At 39.4% G+C, this 24,250-nt stretch overlaps 1 protein-coding gene across 2 annotated transcripts; it reads right to left on the bottom strand.

Annotated features, from left to right (window-relative positions):
- Nucleotides 1-4,103: 4,103 nt before the first annotated feature.
- On the bottom strand, nt 4,104-24,177 carry DNAJB11 (DnaJ heat shock protein family (Hsp40) member B11). 2 transcript variants are annotated; one of them, XM_037525252.2, is made up of 10 exons: nt 24,049-24,177; nt 17,927-18,083; nt 14,065-14,162; nt 12,289-12,421; nt 9,056-9,198; nt 8,273-8,355; nt 7,596-7,653; nt 6,180-6,291; nt 5,578-5,737; nt 4,104-4,564 (listed from the first exon to the last, which is right to left on the bottom strand). In XM_037525252.2, exons 1-10 carry the CDS (start codon nt 24,087-24,089, stop codon nt 4,500-4,502), a joined length of 1,050 nt encoding a protein of 349 aa, XP_037381149.1. In that variant the 5' UTR covers nt 24,090-24,177; the 3' UTR covers nt 4,104-4,499. The 2 variants fall into 2 exon arrangements, with proteins under 2 accessions (XP_037381149.1, XP_037381148.1); XM_037525251.2 differs by lacking the exon at nt 24,049-24,177 and adding an exon at nt 20,478-20,745.
- Nucleotides 24,178-24,250: the final 73 nt, after the last annotated feature.

Genomic DNA, 24,250 nt, shown 5'->3' with positions numbered 1-24,250 from the left:
GCTTGGAGTTGGGCAATTTTTCCAAAAATTAAGATTGTGATGGTGAACTTTGGGATCATCTGTGAGCACTGACTGGTCCTGACCACCCAACATAGGCTCACTAAGTCTAAGTCACATTGGACATGTCTCACTTCCTAACAGGCTGCTGTGGAAGTGGATTTCAGCCAACCTTCTCAGCACGCCTTGTGGATAAGACAAAGGAACATAGTCATATGCACAGTTATTTTCTGGACGACGATGTGACTACCCCATTATTTATTTTTTTTCAAAGATTTATTTATTTATTTATTTATATAAGCACTGGGTACAGTCAGAAGTGCGGGAAGGTGAGCGAATTCACCAGAGTCAGAGGGGAGAGCAGAGCAGGCAGACTGATGAAGTACTCTGCTGAGGGGACCAGCGGGCGGCAGGAGAGGTCTGCTCACCATGTGGGACCCTCACCCTGTGGCCGGGGATCGAACCAGCGCTGCAGAGGCTGCGGGCAGCTTTGTAACCCAGCGCTCAACCGCTGCACCACTGGGGAGGCCTCCCCATTATTTTTGATAATGGATGCTGGAAAGATACTTTTAGTGGTAAAAGCCAAGGGTTGGCCTTCAATTCTTTTCTCAGCACTTTAATTCACTGATTGGATGAAAATCTTGATGTCTCTACTAATCCAGAGGACAAATAGCATAAGATAGGGAGACATGGATAAAATGTAGGAGGCTAAGTTAGGGTCCCCAAACTAAATTGAGTGAGGTAGTTGAATAGGTATTAATGTGAGGCCCTTCTCACATGTGAGGAGTGACCTGGCAGCAGTGTTGTCAACAGAAGTATAATGTGAGCTACCTATCTCATTTTAAATTTTCCAGTAGTCACATTTTTTAAAGTAAAAAAAACTAACCCCCCCAAAAAAACCTTAGTTGAATTTTAATAATGTGCTTCATATAGCATTTTGATAATATATTTTACAAAATATACCCAGGATACTATTATTTCAACATGTAATTAGTATATAAAACTATTATTGAAATTTGTATATATATATTTTAAAGATTATTTATTTATTTATACAAGCACTGGGTACAGTCAGAAGCACGGGAAGGTGAGAGAACTCACCAGAGTCAGAGCGGGGAACAACAGGCAGACTGACGAAACACACTGCTGAGGGGAGCAGAGGGGGAAGCAGGAGAGGTCTGTGCGCCATGTGGGACCCTCACCTGGTGGCTGGGGATCGAACCGGCGCTAGAGAGGCTGCGGATAGCTTCACAGCACGGTGCTCAACAGGGGAGGCCCTGAAATTTTTATATTCTTTTTTGTCCTAAGTCTTCAAAATCAGTCGTGCCTTCTACACTCACAGCACCTGTCAATTCGCACCAGCCTCATGTGGCTACAAATTTGTGTGGCTTTTGAGGGTTCTCATGAACACTCAGCTCTGTTACCACGCTGCCCTCCAATTATGTCATTCTCGTTAGTAGAGGAACTATGCATAAAAAACCTTCTAAGCTTTGTTTTAGTGAAATAAGAAAGGGTCTGGGCTCTTTGGTATATAAATCACTGTGAAAGCTGGACTGGTGCCCACTGTAGTAACTGCATTCAGCCCTGATCCTGAGCATTGGAGCAATTTCAGTAACAGAAAGACTCAAGTTTTTAAAAAGCACTACCTACTGACTTTTTTTTTTTTTTCCTGCTCTGCTTATCTGCCAGAGTCCTTGGCTGAGCCTTTTTGTTCAGGGTAGATGTAGTTACTATAGTTAGTAGCAGTTTACATTTTATTTCAAGAATAAACTCCTTTCATCCCCTTTTCTAGTAACAGCTGATGCCACGTTTCAAATTGGTTTTAAGTTTCCATATCGTTTCCCATTCGCAAAACAGTGATTTCTGAGTACTAACACTCTCTCATTCAGCATTCAGGAATGCAGCACTCTAATCAATTATGAATGCAACTGAGGACCAGGAAGTAAACATAAGAAAATTGTCTGAGTAGCCAAAATAGGTGTTAGAAACCCACAAATGTTCAAGTGAAAAAAAATTACCCTCATTATCCCCATTTTGCAGATGAGAAAACAGGTTCAGAGAAGTTAACTGGCTTAAGTCTGATCCCAGGCAAAACATCCTTTTTGCTTCATTACATACCTAGAATGACATATTTCCTTGCAAGACTGAAGACACTAATGTAGTCAGTTCTCCCACCATCACTTTTAAAAATCCTTCCACGGCTTATTTATTTTATTTTATTTTATTTTATTTATTTATAAATTCATGGTGACTGAGAGTGTGTTTTCTGAAGCAGACTGCTTGAGTTTAAATGCCAGTCAACGACTTGTAAGCGTGACATGTTAACTCAATATCCTCCTCTGTAAATTGAGGATAACTCCTTCTTCCATATGCCTCATCCATATAAAGCTTTTGGACAGAACCTGGCCCATAGTAATCCTGAAGAAATACTCTTTTTACTCACTGAGTAAGAGAACATATTTTCACTGTTCTTCACTTGAAAACTCTGTAATATATTGGACCTTCTGGCTTGATGAGCCTACCATAACTATTTCCAGGCCATGGAATCCCTCTGCAACATTCCTGGACAGAAATGTTTTTTGGTAGGGGGCTTGCTGCTTCATAGATAATTCTGCTTTCGGATATCATGAACTTCTGACAAAGCAGTTAGTTGCACCAAATACAAAATCCTTGGACACAGGATTCTGGTTTTATGATTTTCCCATCCTCTCCACCACCACCATCCTGTCTCTATGGTTTATTACAAGAAAACCTATGGAAACTTTGATATAAATCTTTCCACATTATAATGTGCTTCAGATAAAGCAGTTAACTGAAGCTCTGAGTCAAATGATGAAAGAATACTCTTGCTTACATAGTTGAATCATAGCAATCTAATTATGAATAAAAAGATTAACAAGGCCCCATTATCATTATTATTATTTTGGAAGCAAGGCTATGGGGTCTACTTACCAACACTAGTAACTAGCTCTTAGTAAATGACCAACTTGTGAAAATCTTGGGAAGTGGGAGATGAGCAAGTGCAAATGATGATTGAGAGTTCTCCTGGGCTGATAAGGGAAATGTTGACAATTATTTCCAAGAGGTGCTCAACTAGGTCAACTTAGTACATAATATTAAATATGCAAAAGGTCCACTATATTTAGGTTTAAAAGTGGTTTCATTTAATTACTAAGACAGATTATCAGCATTTTAATTTCAGCCTTTTAATTTCATCTTTCTTTCACAACCGTTGGATTTACTCAAGTCCAAATCATGTCTGATTGAGGTTGAAAGGTATGCTGCTTTTTACCTTATTCTTAGCTGTTCTAAATTAGTGAAATTTCCATTCTTACACTCATTTTTATAAACCAGGAGCAAAAGGCAATGAAAAAGCAAATGGTAGCAGTGGCTGAATAGCCAGTGGCAGGGATGCAGCTGGAACTATACTCATGGCTGGAAGGCAGCCACATACTGACTGCAATCAAAATTGTTCAAAAGCAATGAAACATTTACCTCACTGAAGTCCAAAAGTCCATGAAGAGCAGAGTGTGATGTTACTGAATAATGTAGAAAAATGAAGGCAGTCCAAAAGCCAAAAATACTCCTGTCCTGTAGCATCTGAATTAGAGAGCACTGGGAGAAGCAAATAAAATTTCTAACTCTGCTTTAAAATAGCTTTCTAGAGCCAATGGTAAGTCTAGCTCCTAACACAAACCAAAGTCCTTTTAATTATGAAGTCAACTGAGATTGAATGTATAAAAAGTGCTTCCTAAACAGTTAAATATCCATATCAGTTTTAATTATTCCCAAATTTAATGAGAAGATATATACTTTCTTGAGGACAACTAGGTGGATTGTTGCATAACCTGGATTCCTCTGTTCCCTCCCCTTCATCTGTTCAATCTCTTCAAGCTTCTTTCTAGAAAATGCCATCTGAGTCTAATTGGGAGTGGGGACTGGATTTTTATAACTCTCTTGTAGGTTTGGTCACCCATTTTGCTTGATGGGATGACAACCCAATTAGCTTGCAGGCACCAAGGAGGGAGACTAAGCAGATCAAGAGAAGATAACCAAAATGGACATGGAGGGGACAGCCGAGTAGCCAAACCAACAAGAAACAGGAGTCAAGAAAAAAATAACAACAAAATATATTTGAAAACAGACTTCTCCAGTTGGCATTTTGAATGAAATAGCTAACAATGAACTCCAACCCCTTTTTGTTGTTTCTTTTGTTTCTGGAGTCCTCTTGCTTCTTAAATTCTGCAAATTCAGGCAGCAGCACCAGGCATTAAATCCCCAGAGGGAGAGGTATTAGTAAACCTTTTGCTGGTCATTCTTTTCTGAATGCAAATGGACAAATTCTTAACCCCTCTTATTCATTTCATGACGATCGTCAGAAGAAAAAAATTAAGTCAAACTTGCTTACTGAAAATAAAAACAAAACACACAAAAAAAAAACCCTGCAGATAATAAATATCACTGATTCACTTATGTTAAACAAAGTCCAATTTTATTCACTCTTAGTATCCTTGCAGTCCATTGTATATCTTCTGCACTGACCCCTGTTTCAGAAGCTGTTTGATACCTGAAGAGAGAATGAACAAATGACTCCATTAACAAAAGCATGACTCCCCTAGAATTTAAAAAGCATGTTTCATGGGGCGGTTCATAAAAGTCTTTATGCCAACTGTGGACCTAAATCAAATAACTACCAGGCCTCCCTGGTGGCACAAGAGGTTAAGCACAGTACTATGAAGCTGTCCGCAGCCTCTGCAGCACGAGTTCGATCCCCGGCCGGCCAGGGAGCCACCCATATGGTGCAGCAGACCTCTCCTGTCTCGCCCACTGCTCCCCTCAGCAGTGTATTTTAGTACATCTGCCTGTTCTGCACCCCACTCTGTCTCTGGTGAACCCTCTCACCCCCACTCCACCTCTGGCCTGTACCCCAGCTCTTGTATGCATAAATAAATCTCCAAAAAAATAATTAATTAATTAAAAAACTACCAATGCCCAACTTCGCCATATGTGACAACCCCACACATGTATGTGTTAAATGTTCAACATGATCCTTTCCTCTCTCTCACTGGCATACATGTATACACATCCCACAAAATTCTACCCAATAAGAAATAACAAAAAGCAATTAAAACAGAAAGCTTTTTAGGCTGACTTCCATTCCTTCTTTTTTATTTCTAATCCCCACCATTATTCTCCTTTTTAAGGGTCAACCAACTGGGCCCTCTTCTCAACCAGATCACAGATATCACTCCTAAGCCTTTCATCCTTCTAATGCATCCCTCATCTTTTAGAGTTTGATCCAACTAATTTAATTGATTCTGTCCCATACTTATATACTCACACACACTAGTACTCCCTAAGTTTCAAAGCCCAGCTTACACAGCCTTTTGTTAGAGAGTGACAGGAGATTTAATGCTGCCTTTTATAAAGAAAGGCAAGAGCATTCCTAATCTTGTGTTCACTGGTGTTAGTGGTTGATGTCTGAAGTCACTCGAGGATCTGGTTCCTGTTGCCTAGCCTTTATAACCAGCCTTTCCTCATGTGCACAAACACAGGCACACCCACTCATTTACCCCTCACCTTCTCTTGCTTCCTCTGTTAGCTGTTCTTTTGGAAAATCCACATCAAAAGTGATTATCAAAGAGCCCTTGATGTTGTTGTTGTCAAAGTTGGGGAGCCCTTCCCCTTTCTTCCATAGCTTGGCTCCTGGTCTGGTGATCTTATCCCGGGAAATATGGACCTGAGAAGCAAAAGGGAATGAACTGGAGCGGGCCTGGTACTCCCAAAGTATAACACACAACTTCCAGGTGCCCAAAGTTCATGCCAGAGTTCAGCACAGAAGCAAGGATGGAGAGGCAAGAGACACATCACTAGCACAATGTGAGCCAGAGAAAGAAAAGGTTTTCAAAAGAAAAAAGAAGAATCAAACATAGAAACAGGTAAAAAAGCAACACTTTGGCCAGTAAGGACTGTAAAAACCAGAATGCCAAAAGCTAAGCAATGAACCTTGAGTAGAAAGCACTGTTACTGCTAGATGTTCAGGAGGAGAATGAAGAGAAGTAGAATAAAGATTGAGAAAGGAGTCCTCACAGTTCTAAGTTATCAAAGGGATTGAAATAATCTCAAAACCACTGACATGAAGGTTTTCAAAGGAGAGGAAATAGGAAAATCAGTTTGCTTACCTTGTGACCATCTAAGTGAGTAATATCCATATCAAAGCCCACCAGAGACTCAACCAGTGAGACTGTCACGTTTGTGTACAAATCATCTCCTCTCCTTTCAAATATTGGGTGCCTAAAAACAGAATAATGTAAAACTCATCAATCTCCATCTTTCTTAGGGAAGATTTTAAACAAGAATGAAACAAGAATGAAAACCATTCTTTCAAACGATAATCATTTGTTAGATACTCCTTGGTGTAGTGTTAATCAAGACTCTAAAGTTGTGTGAGACTTACAGAGTCCAATTCATAAGGCATTTACATTAAGAGAAACCCAAAAGCATGTCAGACTATGGAAAGAGAGAAGGGCGCTTCGGTAGTTGGGGCTGGGGAAAGAGTAGCTTTGGAGAGGTCGCCTGAGCTGGGCTTTTTAGGCCACCCCAGTTCTAGAGGTACAGATAAGGTGGTTGTGGGGGAGCATGGGGAAGTGTTAAGAGGGAATTTAGGAAAAGACAAGGACTTGAGAAGGCACCAGGTCCACTGAGGGAACAAACAGCCCATGTTCTAGTGGGAAATCCATCTTTCCACATTTAAGTAGGAACTTAGTTTCAGTGGCTCCTTGGAAGCAGAGCTATCACTGCTTTCCAAAATAATAAACAAGAAAGACTGAATTCCAGGCAAAATTCTTATCTAGGCAGCACTTCATGCTGAAGAGAAGCCAAGAAAAGAAGAGCTCTCTCTGCAAAGCAGCAGCACATTATGTAATAGAAGGTCACTTCTAAGCAGGTCCCCCATTCTTAAATTTCACCAAATTTCCTCAGTTAAAATCTCGGTGCTCAAGATTCCCTATTCTCACTTGTGTCTCTTTTATAGAACTCCTTATATGTCTTATCAATTCTTTCCTTCCAACACCTTTTATTTTATTTTATTTTTTTAAGATTTATTTATTTATTTATACAAGCACTGGGTACAGTCAGAAGCGTGGGAGGGTGAGAGAATTCACCAGAGCCAGAGCAGGGAGCAGAGCAGGCAGAAGGACCAAAGTACACTGCTGAGGGGAGCAGCGGGCGGCAGGAGAGGTCTGTGCGCCATGTGGGACCCTCCTCTGGTGGCCGGGGAGCAGCCGGGGATTGAACCGGCGCTACAGAGGCTGCGGGCAGCTTTGCAACCCAGCGCTCAACCACTGCGCCACCAGGGAGGCCCCCAACACCTTTTAGATTTGTATATCCTGAGTAAATAAATAATTGGGTTCAATCCTAGACTGCATCCCAACATTTTCAGTATCGATGTAGAGTTACAAATAATTATTTAGGGTATTAAGGGCATGAAACAGAGGGTAAAGACTGAAAGCACTCTGGTAATTACTCCAATTTCCATAATCTGATAGACATCTGAAAAGTAAGGGCTAGGGAGAGGGCTGTGAAATGAGAATACTTACTTGACAACTTTGATTCGGAACCGCAAGTCTCCTGGTTCCCCATCCACATGAGGTTCCCCTAGTCAGAACAGATTACAGTATAGTATAAGTCACATAAGTCAAATACCACAAGTCATCTGGCAGATGAGAAAAATTTTTTAAACCACTATCTTAGGTGTTGATTCTGCCAAGTCTATCTGTGAGGGTACTATCTCTATCTGGATATAGCAAGTTTCAGATTATTAGTCAAGAATCATCTGTAGTTCAGGCACAGAAATAAATAACTTGACCTGTTTCTTATACAAAGAATGATTCATTGATTTCCTGAACCTGAAGTCTTAAAGGCTTATTTCCTTTAGAGTTTTAAATTTAACTCCAAAAGTGACAAGTGAGAGTATCTTATTAATGCTAGTAGAATTATATATCTTCTTTCATTCCTGAGTTAAAATTAATCCATTAAGGTTTCAACAACCTAATTTTTTATTTATCAGCTTGACAGTAATACTAACATATAAGCAGACCAACCATGATGGCCACAAAAGCTTTCTGTACCTAAAACTGACCAAAGTGTTGGGAATCTATACACAGGCACTATGCAGCCACTATGATAAGGAGTGAAGCAAGGACAGGGGGAGGTATATACAAGCGAGTGGTGAGCAGAAAGTTTTGATGATACAACATCAATATTATTATTTTACCTTCTCCAATAAAGGGGTACTCCATGCCATCTCTCACCCCAGGCTCTATTTCTACCTCTAGTGTTCGTTCTTCATTCACTAGCCTGAGACAAAGAGAATTTAAAAAGAAAAACATGAAAATACAAACCAACTCCAGATTCAGATAAAGTTTTGCTATTCTATCAGAGATTTTTCATGGAAGACTATTCCATAGCTCTAGTTGACAAAGCTATCTGATATCTAATTCACATTTTCCACAAGCCAACAACCAAGTTTGAAATGAATGACCATTAACAGAGAAAACTACTCACATTTACAGATACTTGCACCAGGAAGGACAAGGTGACATTATCAGGAATCTAGCAGGAGAGTTTATTCTATCTGATTTCCTCCTAATCCCCAAAATCCCAAAAAGACTGATCTAGTTTTGATATATATAATTTAAGGTCTAATGTAAAAGTTGTATTTATAATAATCAGCAAATAGTATTTCAATATTTCTCTAATCTGCATTATTATCTGGACATGTAAGATTTTGCTAATATTCCAAGTAGGAAAAATGAAACAAAAATATTTGTCGAGTATATTCAGAAATAAAGGACACTGCTTATTCAGGAACATAAAAGATAATAATTAGAAGAAATACTTCCCAAAAAATGAAAACGTACATTTCTTTGCCCTATCATTTGGTAGAAGATGAGGGAGAGAGGGAAGAAAAATCTAAATACAGACCATAAGCATTTTATTAGACAAATGAGATGATGTTAGTGTTTTCTGTAGAACAAAAGAGATGATTTTTGCTTACTTGACATTAGGGCACTCATCACAGACCACCTCCTGGGTCATCTGGAAGCGCCCAGGGCCCAGCTGGGTGGTCCGCATCTCTTGCCGACAGTTGCATTTTCTTTTGCCAGGAGCCTGCCTTGCCACAGGTTTGTTTCTAACTACCTAGAAATGAATATACAACATCAGTTTCTCTCTCCAGTAAACTGGGCTTTGTTTTCTTCAACCTTCAGGGCTCTGTGCCAAGTGCCAGGACTGAAACTTCCCCTTCTCTGGCAAGCCATCCCTCAGGGAAGGCAAACTGACAGAACTCTTTGAGAAGTTAGATATGAGCCCTCAAAAACAGAAATGAAGCAAGCAGATATTTAAATGACTCAAATTCTAAAGCTGGAGAAGAGGGGAGTAAGAGAACTGAAATAACTATGTGTTATCACCATTTCTAAGTCATAAACTAAATACTGTTAAACCAAAATAGTTTACAGAATTACAATCTTTTAAGAAATCTAAGCTGTGTAAAGTATAACCCCTGAAGAAGAACCACAGCTTTCAAAAGCTGGTATGTGGCTATCATCATAGGATTAGCTGTGATTAACCTAATGAAAACGGCCTCTTGTTTTAGGCAACTCAATCTAGGACTGTTTTCCAGAGCTATCTCAATTCAGATACTTTAACACGTAAAGAGAGACACAATGACCATCTCTTTGCAGTTGACTGCAATCAAACATTCTGACCCATCTAAGTATGTGGACACTAATATACATGAAGAAATATGTTTTTTGTTTTTGCCTGTCTAATAAGTCAAACACCTAATCACGAGACACATGCAGCATGCACAAGTATTTGGACAACACTCCCTGACAGCATCCCAACACATGAATGTCCAGGTCAGCAAAATAAAGAACTGTATAACTAGAGCACTTTCCAGTACTTACTATGTGCTATGCAAAGCTCTAATCACTTTTACGTATATGACTCTATTTAATTCTCACAAACTTATGAAGTAGGTGCTATATTTATCTCTATTCTATAGAGGAGGTAACACGGTCACACAGCTACTAAAGAGCAGAGCCAGAAACTAAACCAGTCTAGCTCTGACATTCATGCTTCTAATCCCTATGCTCTTTCAAGGTAGTTTTTCTAGTAAAAGAATTTACTATGAGGCCTCTTATGCCCTGTACAATAATTAGATTAAAAAGAGTCCCACTAATTGCAAAGTGTGATGTGTGCTGTATATTAGTGGTGACCAATAACGCAAAGAGCATTCTAGAAGGGAACACAGGAGTTAACTAGGCTCGCATTTTTTCTCCCACCTCAACAACCATCCCATTTTTGAAGGAGAGGGTCCAAATATTTTTAATGCCTTTTTCTATAATTCCTCAGTCTAAGCAACAGTATTACAAGCCAGTTACGTCTTAACGTAATTGTCCAGTCCTCTTTCAACTATTCAGTGTAAAACCACACTAAGGAGAAAATACTTCCTGTTAGCATACAATAGGCTACCAGTTTGCTCCTCCAAAATCCTAGAAAACCTCTAAGAAAACATGGATTCCATGAGATAATAAATATAACACAAAATCTGTAGGAAAACTCCAGAGATAGAAGCTGTTTTGAACTGCTCTGTGTACAGGGTGGTGACTATTACTAAGGGCAACAGTAGCTAGCGGGGGCAGTGAGGCGACTAGAAAAAAGCAGTTTAAGTTCTGCTCACCCCTCTCCTAAAAAAACAACAGGACCCAGACACCAAACAAAAGCAAAAATGCTTCAAGTAAACAAATATAAAACAGTTAAAACCAGCAGGTAAGGGTTCACCCTAATATGCTCTAGCAGGGAAAGAGTTGCCAAAACCCATGGGGGGAATGGGAGTAAGGTCAAAGGCAAAAATAGCTAAAGACTGGGAGGAATCCAACCATCGCCACCCCCACCCTTAACCCCCCCGGCCCCCCCCCCCCCCCCCCCCCGCCACAACAACAAACTGTATATGCAGCAATTGTATTAGAGAAGACAGACCAAGAATTTCAAACAAGTTTGTATGGTATATTTGAGGAGATAAGGCTAGATACTAGCAAAATGAAATAGAAAAAGAGATACTACAAGAATCAAGTAGGAATATTATGTATAAAAATAGAATTGAAATAAAAGCACAGCTGTTAGGATATTATTGGAATGGATATAGCTGACGATGGAAGGATAGAGCTAGACAACCAAAATGAGGCTTTCTCCTATAAGGAAGCAGGGAAAGATACAGAAGTAGAATTTTAAAAAATATATATTTAAAAGAAAGGTAAGAGCAGATAGCAGTAGAAGTACTAAATGAGGATTAAGTGTTTGAAAAAGTAATGGAAATAAATTTTTGGGAATTAAAAAAGATAAGTAATTTCAAAATAAAAAAGAACCAACAGTTTTAGTAGAAAATATAAGTCAATTACTTTCTGATTTTAGGGCAGAGAAGAATTTCTTAAACACACACGCATACACACACAAAAAAACACAAATCAAAGTATTAAGAAGTGGCAGATCTAAAGAATCTCTTATAAACTGCTGGTAGAAGTGTTGGAGGCAATCAACTGAGAAAACAACATGGTATTATCACAAACAACTGAAAATTGTTCCTATTCCTCAGCAATTCCACTCTTATATACACCTACAAAGAGAAAGTCTTGCACATATGTATCTGGATATATGTTTAAGAACATTCATACAAGCATATTGGAATGGAAAAAAAATTGGAAATAACTTTTCTATCTATCCATATAGTATAGCCACAGTGAAATTTCCATTCAGGAGAATTACAGCTATAAGCAACAACCTGGATAAATCTCGGTGACATAACCTTGAGTGAAAAAAAACAGCCCCAGAAGATAACTTATGGTATGGTACCATATTTACAAAGTAAAAAAAAAAAAAAAAAAAAGACAATAAATATCATTCAGGTATTCACACAAACGTAATACAACAAACAAACACACAATAATGGCAACAGAACAATGAAGACAGAACTCACGAGAGTAGTTACCTCTGAAGGGTAGCAGGGGAATGGAACAGTGAAGTGCTAAGTAGGCTGATCTAAGTCTTGGGCTGCCAGATGAGTTCATGAAACAGTAAGACTATCATGAACCAAGGATTACCATTAATTCAATTCTGTACATCTTGTCTCCCTCACCTAAAATACAGAGAGAGTCCCCAGAGACTTCTTTTTTTAAGTCAAAAGAATAAATTCTGGGTGACAATACAAAGAGTTGTATTGTTTGGACTTACTTCCACAAAATTTCCCGCATACACTTCTTCCAAAGTGACTTCTAGATCTACAATAATATCACTTCCTCTTGGAATATTTCTGTCTTGCTGACGAGGAGTTCCTCCAAACATGAAACCAAAATCTCCAAAGAAACTGTAGATAAGTGTAAAATCATCCAGAAAAGAAGTGAGACTTCATGTCTTTATTTAGTTTTCTTTACATTCTTTACATGACAATATATTGTGTAAAACTGAGACATTTTGAGTAGATTGGAGTCATATACTATACACAATTTTTAATTATACAATATCAACTATATTGTCCCCTACCACAAAATTGAATTTATCTTTTAATACTATATAATTTAATAGAGATATAACATATGCTTATACCAAAACAATGAAATTTGGGATCAACCAATAATCTATTTCAATACTGAGGAATACCCAGATGATGGGCTTATTTAGAAAAGGTACAGAATGTGTGCATGTAGATATATATGCATGCTGAACTTAATAGTAACATTGAACACTGAGGAAATAACTTCTCTGTAAAAAAATTTGGGGTACACAATTAAGTTTAAAAAGCATCCAGATCATAAGGATCTGGATCAATTCCAGATCTTAAGGAATAGGAAGTTTTTATCTCTACAAGCCAAAAATTAATGTTTATAAGCAACAGAAGCAGCACTTTGAGATTTACAAAGTGATCTTTAACTGTTAAGGCATTCTAATCTTAATTTTTAGTTATTAAGAAAGTATATATATTAGCATAGTGAAGATGACAAGTACACAACTCCCCTTGCCAATCAACTTTGATGAATGGATTCCTTGAATCTTAAACAAAAACAGGGAGGGAGGATTTGGCTGGAGGAAGGGGTAAATAATAGAAGGCACTTCTCATTCTAGCAATCACTTGTAATAGTTAAGGGGAAGAAGACACGTTCTTAGTGGGCAAAATAGTCAAATCAATCCTGAGGAAGAGAAGGATATCCTAATCATGTAACACCCTAAACTAGACAAGATGAAGAAAGCAATGAACTCTGTACCCACAGAAAGGAGTAGTCAAACATCTTTTTGCTTATAACTAGACTTGAAACGCCATATTAAGAAGCCCTGGTATGGAAATTCAGTGTTCAATAAAGGGGGGATTCAAAGAGTGGAAAGGAAAAGTGTTTATTATTCTAGTCAATCAGCACTCCTAGAAGATGAAAAAGAGCATTTACCCTAATTCCTTTTCCCAATGCTAGTTATCATAATAGTCCTCTCTTGTTGACAGAATATAAGACAGCTCTGGGTAGGGGAACAGGAATCTGTTTACAAGAATAACTACTCGTTAAAATGGTTTGCAGATTCTAGGACATCAAGGTGAGGATGACAATATCAACTATTTTGTCCCCAACCACAAAATCATATTTATTTTTTAAAACTACATAATTAATTTAATACAGATATAAAGTACGTCACATATATGCTTATACCAATACACTCAAAGTTGGGATCAACCAATGAAACTAGTAGTTTTCAAAAGATTAGATCCTGCCCCCCTAAACTGTCAGGATTGATTTGACTGGTATACTTAGCTACATGGACAACCCTTTCTGTGTTACCCATCTTTTCTGGAGCTGTGTGAAAACAGTAGACACTACCTTCCCACAGGGAGGATGATAATTGATCTTTGGCTCAAGAATCAGTTGATCAAAAGCTTCTGAACAAGGGGGTGACGATAATTCTTTAATAATCACTAAGTGATTCATTCTCAGACATTAATACTTTACATATGAGTAAATTACTTACTGTGAAAAAATGTCTCCATGGGAGCTCTGATGGCCATCTTTTAATCCCTCTTCACCATAAGTGTCATATTGTTTCCGTTTCTCACTATCTGACAGAACCTAGGTACAAAAGCCAGGAGGGGAAAAGACAATGAGTCTTAGTAATATTCAGACAAGGTACATATGTGTGTATGTGTGTGTTTTAACTATGATACTGCGTCTTAGATTTTAGTGGAATTTAGTTTTCATTAGGTATGGCATTAAGGCATGTTTATAATTTTCTTCAACAGACTACGTCATCTCAGGCATTGTTCATTTTATAATTCCCACATTGCTCAAGTGTCTTTTTAATTTAATCAAAATCCACAAAGTCAGATAAAAATCCTATCTGAGATTAGTGTTATGGCTCTGTAGTTGAGAGCTCTAACAGTAAAGAGGTAAGACAAATTCCTCATGCTTACTTCCCATGTAATTGGATTCCAGTGCTCATGCAGTTAACTATTATGCTATATTATATCTCTACACTATAAACTAAGATATGACTATGATAGACTGTCATCAGTGACACAAGCAGTAAATTAGCACAGCCTTGAAATTGGCTCAGCCCTATGTGTCTATATTATAACATCCCCTCTTGCTTCCTCCATGTGCACATTAAGAGACTGGCAATTCAAGGGAACTAAATGATAGGTACTCCAGAAATCGCCTATTCCCCTTTGCAATTTTTTGGTGTATGTAAAAATCCTTTTGTGGAAGAATATATATGGCATCTGGCATGATTAAGTTTGTTCTTCCCGAGTATGAACTACAGAGAGTAAAAAGGGACACTGCTCTATGGATGTTATTCAAAGTCAATTCACAACAGAAAGTCTTTCTTTCTTTTTTTTTTTTTTAAAGAGGCATTTATTTATTTATTTATTTGTTCGTTTGTACATGCACTGGGTACAGTCAGAAGCATGGGAGGGTGAGAGAATTCACCAGAGCGGGGAGCAGAGGAGGCAGAAGGACCGAAGTACACTGCTGAGGGGAGCAGCAGGCGGCAGGAGAGGTATGCGGGCCATGTGGGACCCTCCTCCCGTGGCCAGGGAACAGCCGGGGATCGAAACTGCGCCGCAGAGGCTGCGGGCAGCTTCGCAACCCAGCGCTCAACCGCTGCGCCACTGGGGAGGCCCCAGAAAAAGTCTTTCTGAGGTTTTAATGGCTTTGGAAAATAACATGCATATTCACAGCTATATGTTTTCTCATTAGGTTCACTCATAAATAATACCAAAAAAGGGGCCTCCCCGGTGGCGCAGCGGTTGAGCGCTGAGTTGCAAAGCTGCCCGCAGCCTCTGCAGCGCCGGTTCGATCCCCGGCTGCTCCCCGGCCACCAGAGGAGGGTCCCACATGGCGCAAGGCGCGCAGACCTCTCCTGCCGCCCACTGCTCCCCTCAGCAGTGTACTTGGGTCCTTCTGCCTGCTCTGCTCCCTGCTCTGGCTCTGGTGAATTCTCTCACCCTCCCGCGCTTCTGACTGTACCCAGTGCTTGCATAAATAAATAAATAAATCTTTTAAAAATAAATAAATAAATAATACCAAAAAACATAAAAAAAATAAGCTTCATACTCTTCAAAAATTTGCCTTCAACATGGAAAAAAATGGTACCCTTTTATTTAGAGCAATCTGAAGTACATCTATATATGTAACTTAAAATTAAGTAACTATATTTTTTCTCTGATTTTTTAAACTCTTATTTAGATAGAGTACTATAGAAGAAAGTTATTTCAAGCTCATACTTGTGCTCACAATGAAAAAGAGAGGCTGGATAGAACTTGTTGATTCAGTAAAAGAAAGAAAAGATCTAATTAGCATATTCAAACAAGACACATTTTTGGCTCCAAGACCAAATCAAGCACAAGGAGTCACAGTAAAAATTTATTAACATTTAAGATATATCTAGAAGGATAAATAGAAGCTGAGTATACAGAGAGTGAGCATTCTTAACAAGCAAAGACAAATGGGTTAGTCCAGAATGACCGGAGTACTCAACAAAAGCCACTATGACAGGTCAGCTGAGAGAAAGGAAAGCTCTGGAAAATATCTTTAAAAAATAGCTATTCTGTGGAAGCAGAATTGAGCAGTTAAATTAAAAAAAATTCATTATTTTATGATCTGGATTTCCAATATTTTCACTTTTAAGTCTACTACTCTGGTTTTATCTTGGCAAAGAATGAACACTACAATTACGTCTCTAAGAAACACCATTTTAAAGCCCCAAGACTGGCTTATTTTTAAGCCAGTTTGTTTTAGGACATAAGAGGATCTATACATACTCTTGATTTGCTGATGGTCTGTTTGGGTCATGAATGATATAAGTACAGGTTGTTTAGGTTATGGCCAAAGAACAGCATGGAATCTTTTAAAAAGCACAGTAAATTCTTAGCAACAGCTTCCCTTGAAAATATTTTTGAGTACCAGGTTCCTAGCAAGCAATGGGACTAGTCATAGGAAATAAAGTGCAAAGATAGAATTCCTATTATCAATAAGAAATTAAATGCTGTATCCCTGAATTCTCTCAAGTTCCTTCAACGGCCCCGGGTTAGGATATTCAGTCTTAAAGGATAACTGAAGGTGTCAAGAGAAGGGGAGCTATTTGGTCTAGGTTTCACCTGTATAAAAGTCACTGTTTTAGTTTAATAGTTTCTTTACTAAGGAGGTTTTAAAGTCATTCCTTTTTGGGGGTTCATTAGTTCTCACTACAAAAATATTTTCTAAATTTATTTTCTAGCCTTCTCACTGTACCAGAATTTAACTTGAATTCAGGAGTTTTAGTTCTATGACTTTTTGAGCTCCAATAATTTTTTTGTGTCCCTTTACAGAATGGGAGTAAATGGTAATTATAGTTGATAACACTGTATTGCATAGCGGAAATCTGCTGAGCTAGAACCTAAATGTTCTCTCAACAAAAACAGAGATAAATATGTGCATGGAGATGGGCATGCTATGAGTCTTTTTTTAACATATAGTGGTATCAAATCATCATGATGTATACTTTAAATATCTTACAATTTTGTCAATTATACCTCAATAAAACTAAGGGAAAAATAAAACCACAGAACTCTAATTCTGTTTTCTAGAGGAAAAGTAAATATCAATATATGCAGCATAGCCAACTTCTAAAGTAATAGATATGAAAGATTTTTAACAGAATATTTAGTATTTCAATCTGTATATAAGAAATTGCAAATTCAAACTATAACTGTTTTATTAGATCTGCATGAAAAAGAAATTTAATTGAATTAGTTACCAAAATTTTACAATCAGGAGAATTTACATGAACATTGGGATTTCCAATTGCTCTAAAAAAATGAAATGCCCTGGCAACAGTGTCTGGATTCATATATGGCAAAAACCAGTGGGGGCTGGATAACAGATGGAGCAAGGTTTCAGTTTCTCCCTTCCTTTATCAATCCTTGTCGATTCTCAACATGGAGAGAGTCTAGGCAGTGTCATATTTTATCTTTTAACTGTCCTGCATGTCATCTGCCTGGTCCACATGGGCTGCGGGTTTGCAATCCTTACTGAGATTTTGTGCATTTTGGTTCCAGCTCCCAAACTGACTGACTGATGATAAACATATTTATTAATCTATCAATTTTACTTTCTCTCTTGTATTCATTCTTTTTTAATATAATTCTCCTTAATAAATGTTAGTATGAAAAAAGCAGAAAATGGTATTTATTAACAAGAATATAAGACTAAGGACAATATAGCATGAAGTACTTTTATTTTTACCCCATTGTCTATTTAAGAAGTGATCTGAAAGGGAGTGTTTCTCTGTTCTATGCACATGGTTTTGCTGTATCTACAGATTTACAAATACTTTATCCTCTTTCCTGACTCACCTCATAAGCAGCACCCAGATCCTGGAATTTCTCCTGAGCTTGTGGATCATCAGGGTTGCGGTCAGGATGAAGCTGCAGGGCTAGTTTCCTGTAGGCCTTTTTAATATCCTTAATAGAGGCACTGCGAGGCACCCCCAAGATCTTATAGAAATCTCGCCTGGTGAGGGAACAGAAGGAGAGGACACTTCACTAGTGTTATACATTACATTTTTAGAAGTGGAAATTTTTTCTTTACACTAATTTGTGTTTAAGGTAACAGGTAAGAAAATGAAGGTATACTTATGATACATAGATAAAAAAAAAGAATGACTAATAGAGTAACACAACAGAATTGGTGGTCTTATAGTGACATAATCACATTAAGTAGCTATGTATCTTTTGAGAGATGCTAGAATTACTCAAAGTACTTGTGGTAAACTTAAAATTACTATCCTCAGTGAAGAAATCCATTTTTTTTATTTCATGGTCATACATTATTTTCAACCAATAACCAAATAATCAACTCAACTCACTCCCCTTTCCCCCATTGCTGACTTCAAATGACTCTTGACTGTTTTCAAGTAACACAGCTGGAATGTCAAAGATGAAGTGACCAAACTTAACTTCAGAAGATAACAAAGGTTAAGCTAAGGTCCAAATAAGAACTTTGAAGGAAGAATAACACTAAATTAGATATATGAATTGTAGCGGTTATTTTGGCTAAAAGAGAGAATATAGCAATCTGTGGTCACTGTTAACAGTGATACTAGTTTCTTCAGGTCAAATATGAAGCCCATATGCAGGAGCCTGCATTTCTCAGCAGTTGCAAATATGTATATGGCATGAGATAGGAGACAGAGATCCAGATTTCCTTGCCAAATTGATGGTAACGCAGCTCTTTGCGTGAAGAGCCAATGGGAAGACAGAGTAAGAGTGTAATGTAGTTCCAGGGCAGGGATTGTATACAGTCTGTAGAAGACACCAATAAATATTCATTGAATGAAACGAATAAGCATCCTCACAAATATCAAATACTTTTGCCAGAGTTACTTTAGCTACCAGAAGTTACATCTCAAGATGTTTTCTCTCAATCAAGGGGAAGGGAAAGTCGATCACAATAGAGGGAGTCACACAGTAGTGATGGTAACTTTAAAATGCAGTGGGAAAAAACGCACTGGGTTACCAGGATCCAGGTAACATAAGACAGAACATTAAAAAAAATGGATTTTATAAGCTCTTAGTCAACTTTAGGAAAATCATTTAACCATTTCATTTGTAAGTTTTAAAACTTATCACCCACCAGGGATTGCATAAGGATTAAACTAAAGAAGTCAAAAGGTTCACAAAAATTAACAATAGAAATGCTGACTGTATAAAGAATGAGGCTTACTTAATATATGTTTAATTTTTAAAAAGTGGTTAAGTAACAACTCAGAAAAATACAGGGAAAAAATGGTTCACATAGTTCAGCATCAACAGTGCAGTTCCCAACAGACTTCTTTACAAGGGACTAAGGTTTAAAACTGAAATATTTACACAATTCACAATGACATTTTGTTTAAACACCTTAGGGCACTTTTTGCTTTAAGTGTAAAACGTACCAAGAAAAACATCAGAGCATTACTTAGGATAAGTAAAAAAAAAAAAAAAAAACAAAAACAAAAAAACTTTAAGATGTTTCACAAGGAATAAAACCCAAAATTTAAGCATGTATGAAAATAAAAAAATTTATGAGACAACAAGCACTTAAACCTCTGCTAGGTAGTACTTTCTCCATTTAGCACGAACTATAAAGTATCAGAAGTTACCACCATACTATTCCCCACATTCTAAAATATGAGCTTCATTCATCTAATCCTGTGTTCACCAGGCTTACAGGATCATGATTCTTAAAAGTTGGAAGGACCTCAAAAGTTGATGTGGGTGAGTCCTATTCCCTTCAGGTGGCACATTATTATCCTCGAGTTACACATGAGAACTTAGATGATTCCTTCAAGGTCACATAATTCATAAATGGGATGGGGGTGGGTGGACTAAAACCCCAGTCTCCTAAGTGTTAGTGAAAGGCTCTTCCTGCTCACTATATACCACTCAGCGTCTTAAGAACGTCCCATGCAGGCAGTGGAGCACGGTGACAGCTTAGACTCAAAACCTCCAGAAGCTAGGAAGTACAAAGGTCCCCAAAGGATCTGCTTTACTGCCTCAATGCAATTTCCTTCTATTCCAGCATGTCCTTCGTACCTGTCTTCCTCACTTCCCCACCCACTTTAATGCTGCTAGCCCCTCAAAGTCTCCTGGCAGGCTCAACATTTTCCAGCATCGCTTCTCGTCGTGTCTGGCACTGCACCCAACTTCTGCAGCTCTGGGCAAGTCCAGCTCTACAGGGCTTCTGACTGAAGCCCCTCTCACCCACCCCACACACAGCCTCCTGCCCATCCCACACTACCCGCCCCTCTGCCCCCACCGCCTCACCACGGCGATCCCCCTCTCCACATCATCCGCGTGGCAGCGTCCCTTCCTCGTCGGCCCTCCTCCCTAGCCAAGACTCACGAGCCCGGTGCCCGCGCCTCACCCGGCGATCACCGCCCCGATGAGGTACAGCAGCAACAGGCAGAAGGTGCCCAGGTTCTGCGGGGCCATGGTTCCCGTGCCGGCCTCTGTGCCGGCCCTTGCCCCACGTACTCCTCACAGCCTTCTCTTCCGCCGCGCCGGCTCGCCAGCCCACCCGACGCTGAGAGGCCGCCTCACGCCGGGGCCTCCCACTTGGTCCGCAGCGACAGCTCGCCGGCCCCCTCCCCAGCCAGTCCACTTCCCGGGAGTCCCGAGTGCCCGGGAGAGAAGCCCCCAGCCGGCGAGAGCCAATCGCCGCTCAGGACATCACACGCGGCCGGCGCCTCTCAGCCAATCAGCGCAGTACACTTCACCTCCGCGGCTGCGTCGGCGGCCAGTTAGATTTCGGAATTGCAGTCGCGGTTCCCGGCCAATTAGAAGGGGCAACGTCATATAGTCGCGCTGCCCCAGGAATCTGCTCTGCCCCGGCATCCGCGGGTCGTAGAAAATTGCGTAAAGGTTCATTGGGGGAGATGGTGCCCGGGAGGGCCCTCGAAATAGACAAAGTTCCTCCCGCCCCGCTGAGATTTTCTGTCAATCAGGAAGCTCCTCCTCCAGCACTGACCAATTGCGAAAAGGAAGTTTTATCTTAGCTGCCAATTTCGGAATTTCATTCATATTGAGCTACTGGCTGAATGGGATGTGGGCGGAATGGGCGGGGACAAGTTCAAGTCAATCCTCCAACGGACGGCTCACTTAGGAGATCGTGTTTTACCTTCTCCTAACAAAAATAGAAAATTGCCCTGTTTTCACAGAGAAGGCGCCTAGGAAGCATAAAGACAGGTTCAGTTTCACCTACTACCCCGTAGAAGAACACCATGCCGCCCCCCTCGACCCCGTTCTGTCCCCTCCCTCTGTCCCTTCCCTGAGCCTAAGTTGCTTTATTTACAAACCTCAGGCAAAGTATTAACCTGTAGTGTTGTGAAATTTTAATCGGAGAAAATCTATCAAACGCCTAGCACAACATCTGGCACATGCTAACCATCAGTTAGAAGAATTCTGATAGCCGTTCCACTTTTGCTCATCTTAGCACAACCTGGTTGTTTATGACAAAACTCTAGGTATCTTCCTTGATTTCTTTCCTGCATTCCCTATCTAAATTTTTACCTTTAAACCATATCCTGAATTTGCGTAATACGTCTCCACTACCCTTCTGGGACAAGTCACATCATCTTTCACCTAAAAAGGGCCTCCTAACTGGTCTTCCATTCTTAGCATCCTATATTTCTTTGCTTATTCCTGCCTCCCCAACCCCATGATTTTTCTTATAGAAACATGTCAGATCATGTCATTTCTCTGCTTTAAAGTTTCCAATGGCTCTTCATTGTGCTCAGAATAAAATCCCAGCTCCTTATGCTTGCTTGTAAGACCTTATATGTCTCGATAAAGCTAGAGAAAACATTTCTTTTAAAAACCTTATATAATCTGTACCTTTGCCTTTTATACTTCTTACCACATTCATCAAAACTGATTTCTTATCTCTTTTTTATTACAGCAAGCTTATTCCAGTCTAGGGCATTTTTCCAGCAGGTCTCTCTGCCTGAAACTTTTTTTTCCTTAAGATCCTAACATGAATAACTCCTTTTCAAAATCAGGTATCAGCTTAAATGTTACCAACTCTATAGGAAAACCACAGTAACTCCATCTTGTATGTATATACCATTGCCCTATGCTGAAAAGAGAGCCAATTTCCCCCATTCTCTCTTTCATGTTTCTGTCTATTGATCTTAGTAGGACAAAAACTCATGACCTGTTCCATACACACATCTCGTACCACTAGGTTCACAATAAGAAAGTTCACACATATTAAGCAGGATACAAGAAGACTCTATCAGAGGATGTAGTGTGGCCCCTGTACAAAGTCCTGGTCACTGGCTCTAGTGTTGAGGACCTCTGTATATAAATTACTTAAACTTTAATTGTGATTAATGGATATGCCTGCTTTATTCTTCAGATTCAAATTACCTTATTATTTTGGGAGAACTTATTCAGAACCTCAGTGAAAGCTTCCCTGATCAATCCATTAAAGTTAGGCCATCTTAAGTCCATTATTCTCACACTACTCTATTTTGTTCCCACCCTCACCCTTCATATTCAAAAACACACTGGAATGTGTTTCATGAGAGCACAAGACTCAACTGTTCTGATCACAGCTATATAGAATAGCATCTTAGAACCAGCCCAGCCAGAGAAAAAGTTGCTTCAACTATGATTTCTGATGCTGGGTTCTTTCAGACCTCAGCTCAAATTTGGCAGATGCTCTCCCCCTAAACTTCACAGCATTTGTTACTATCTGAAATTATCTTAGTTTATCTCTTTAATATGTGTTATCTATTCCTCCTGTTAAAATATGCTCTCCAAGAAAGCAAGGACCTTATCTGTTTTGTTCACTACTGTGACCCTAGTGCCTAGAACTGTTCCAGACACACAGTGGAGCTCAATAATAATTGCTGTTGCAGAAAGCAAAGGCATAGAAAGGTGACAGAATCAGCTAAAGGTCACTGAACTACTTAATGGTGCGGCATGGATCCTACTCCAGGTGTTTAAATCCAAATCTTCTGCTCTTTACCTTTTGATTCAGAGTTAAAAGGAAGACAAGGTTGCCATTTTCAGGAAGATGCCTACAGGAGAGATCAGAAAAGGGAACTAAATTGTATATTATGGTTTTATTTATGGTTGTATCTCCCATACCTAGAAAAACCATAAATGAACTAAGATAGCAAGAAATGACCAAATCATGAAATGGAGAATTAGAGGAAAGAGTGATGTTTTCTGCTGGGTGGAATCCAAAAGTCTCATGAAGGTGGTTAAAAAGAAAATCTCGGTTCCAAAATGGAGGACCTTCTGCTGAGTCCACCAAAATTTAATACCAAACCTCATTGCTGTTTTAACAACCTCTTCCCCTTCCGCACCCCCCCCCACCCCGCCACCTTCCCCAGTTTCAACATTTCCCAGGAGTGTGGTCCTAACTGATTAATTGGGAATATTCTGGTCTGTATCAATGAGGTAATCTTTTCCATTTCCCAAAGGAAATGAGGTTTTCTATCACAACACCCTTTATCCATTAAACCCGAAATAATTTCCTTTTCTTATAGTGCCCTTTCTCAGCTTATAAAAACCTTCCTTTCGAATACCTTTCCCGAGCATCTTTCTACTTGCTAGGTCAGATGCTGCTCTGCTCATGAATCATTTAATAAAGCCAATTAGATCTTTAAAATTAACTTGTCTTTTTGTTTTGTTTTTATTATTTAAAGGCGACAACAAGGTGGAAAAGTTAATAGAATTAAGGAGCTAGCGGTGGAGGCTCTCGCTTCAGATGACCTGAGTTTATAGCTTGTCTATCTCGCCGTGTGATCTTACTTTGACCTCTTTAAAAACTAGTTTCCCCATCAGTAAGACAACTGTACTTAACTTGAAGGATTTGGGAAGACTGGGATACTACACATGGAGATGCTTTGCACATGGTCAGCCCACAGCAAGCACTTTATAAATGTAAACTGTCATTATTACTGATCACAGCATGCTGACCTTACCAGCAGCTAGCTATTGGCTGACCACAGCTCTGTGGCGCCATCGATAACTTCCTACTGCCCCGCGTTAAAAGTCTCGACACCAGGAAGCAACGGGATCGAACTCTCGGCCCCAACACCGAGGAATAACGGACTCGGTCTCTCGGGTGGCAAAGGCGCGCCCGCCGCTCTAGCCACTACGCCCTCCGGCTCTCGGTGGTGCGAG

The sequence above is a fragment of the Talpa occidentalis genome, unplaced genomic scaffold (assembly GCF_014898055.3).
Source record: "Talpa occidentalis isolate TD23 unplaced genomic scaffold, MPIMG_talOcc4v2.1 talOcc4.4, whole genome shotgun sequence".
NCBI classification, from domain to species: domain Eukaryota; kingdom Metazoa; phylum Chordata; class Mammalia; order Eulipotyphla; family Talpidae; genus Talpa; species Talpa occidentalis.
Note: the sequence above shows the minus strand (reverse complement) of the source record. Positions and strands in the feature narration are given on the sequence as shown.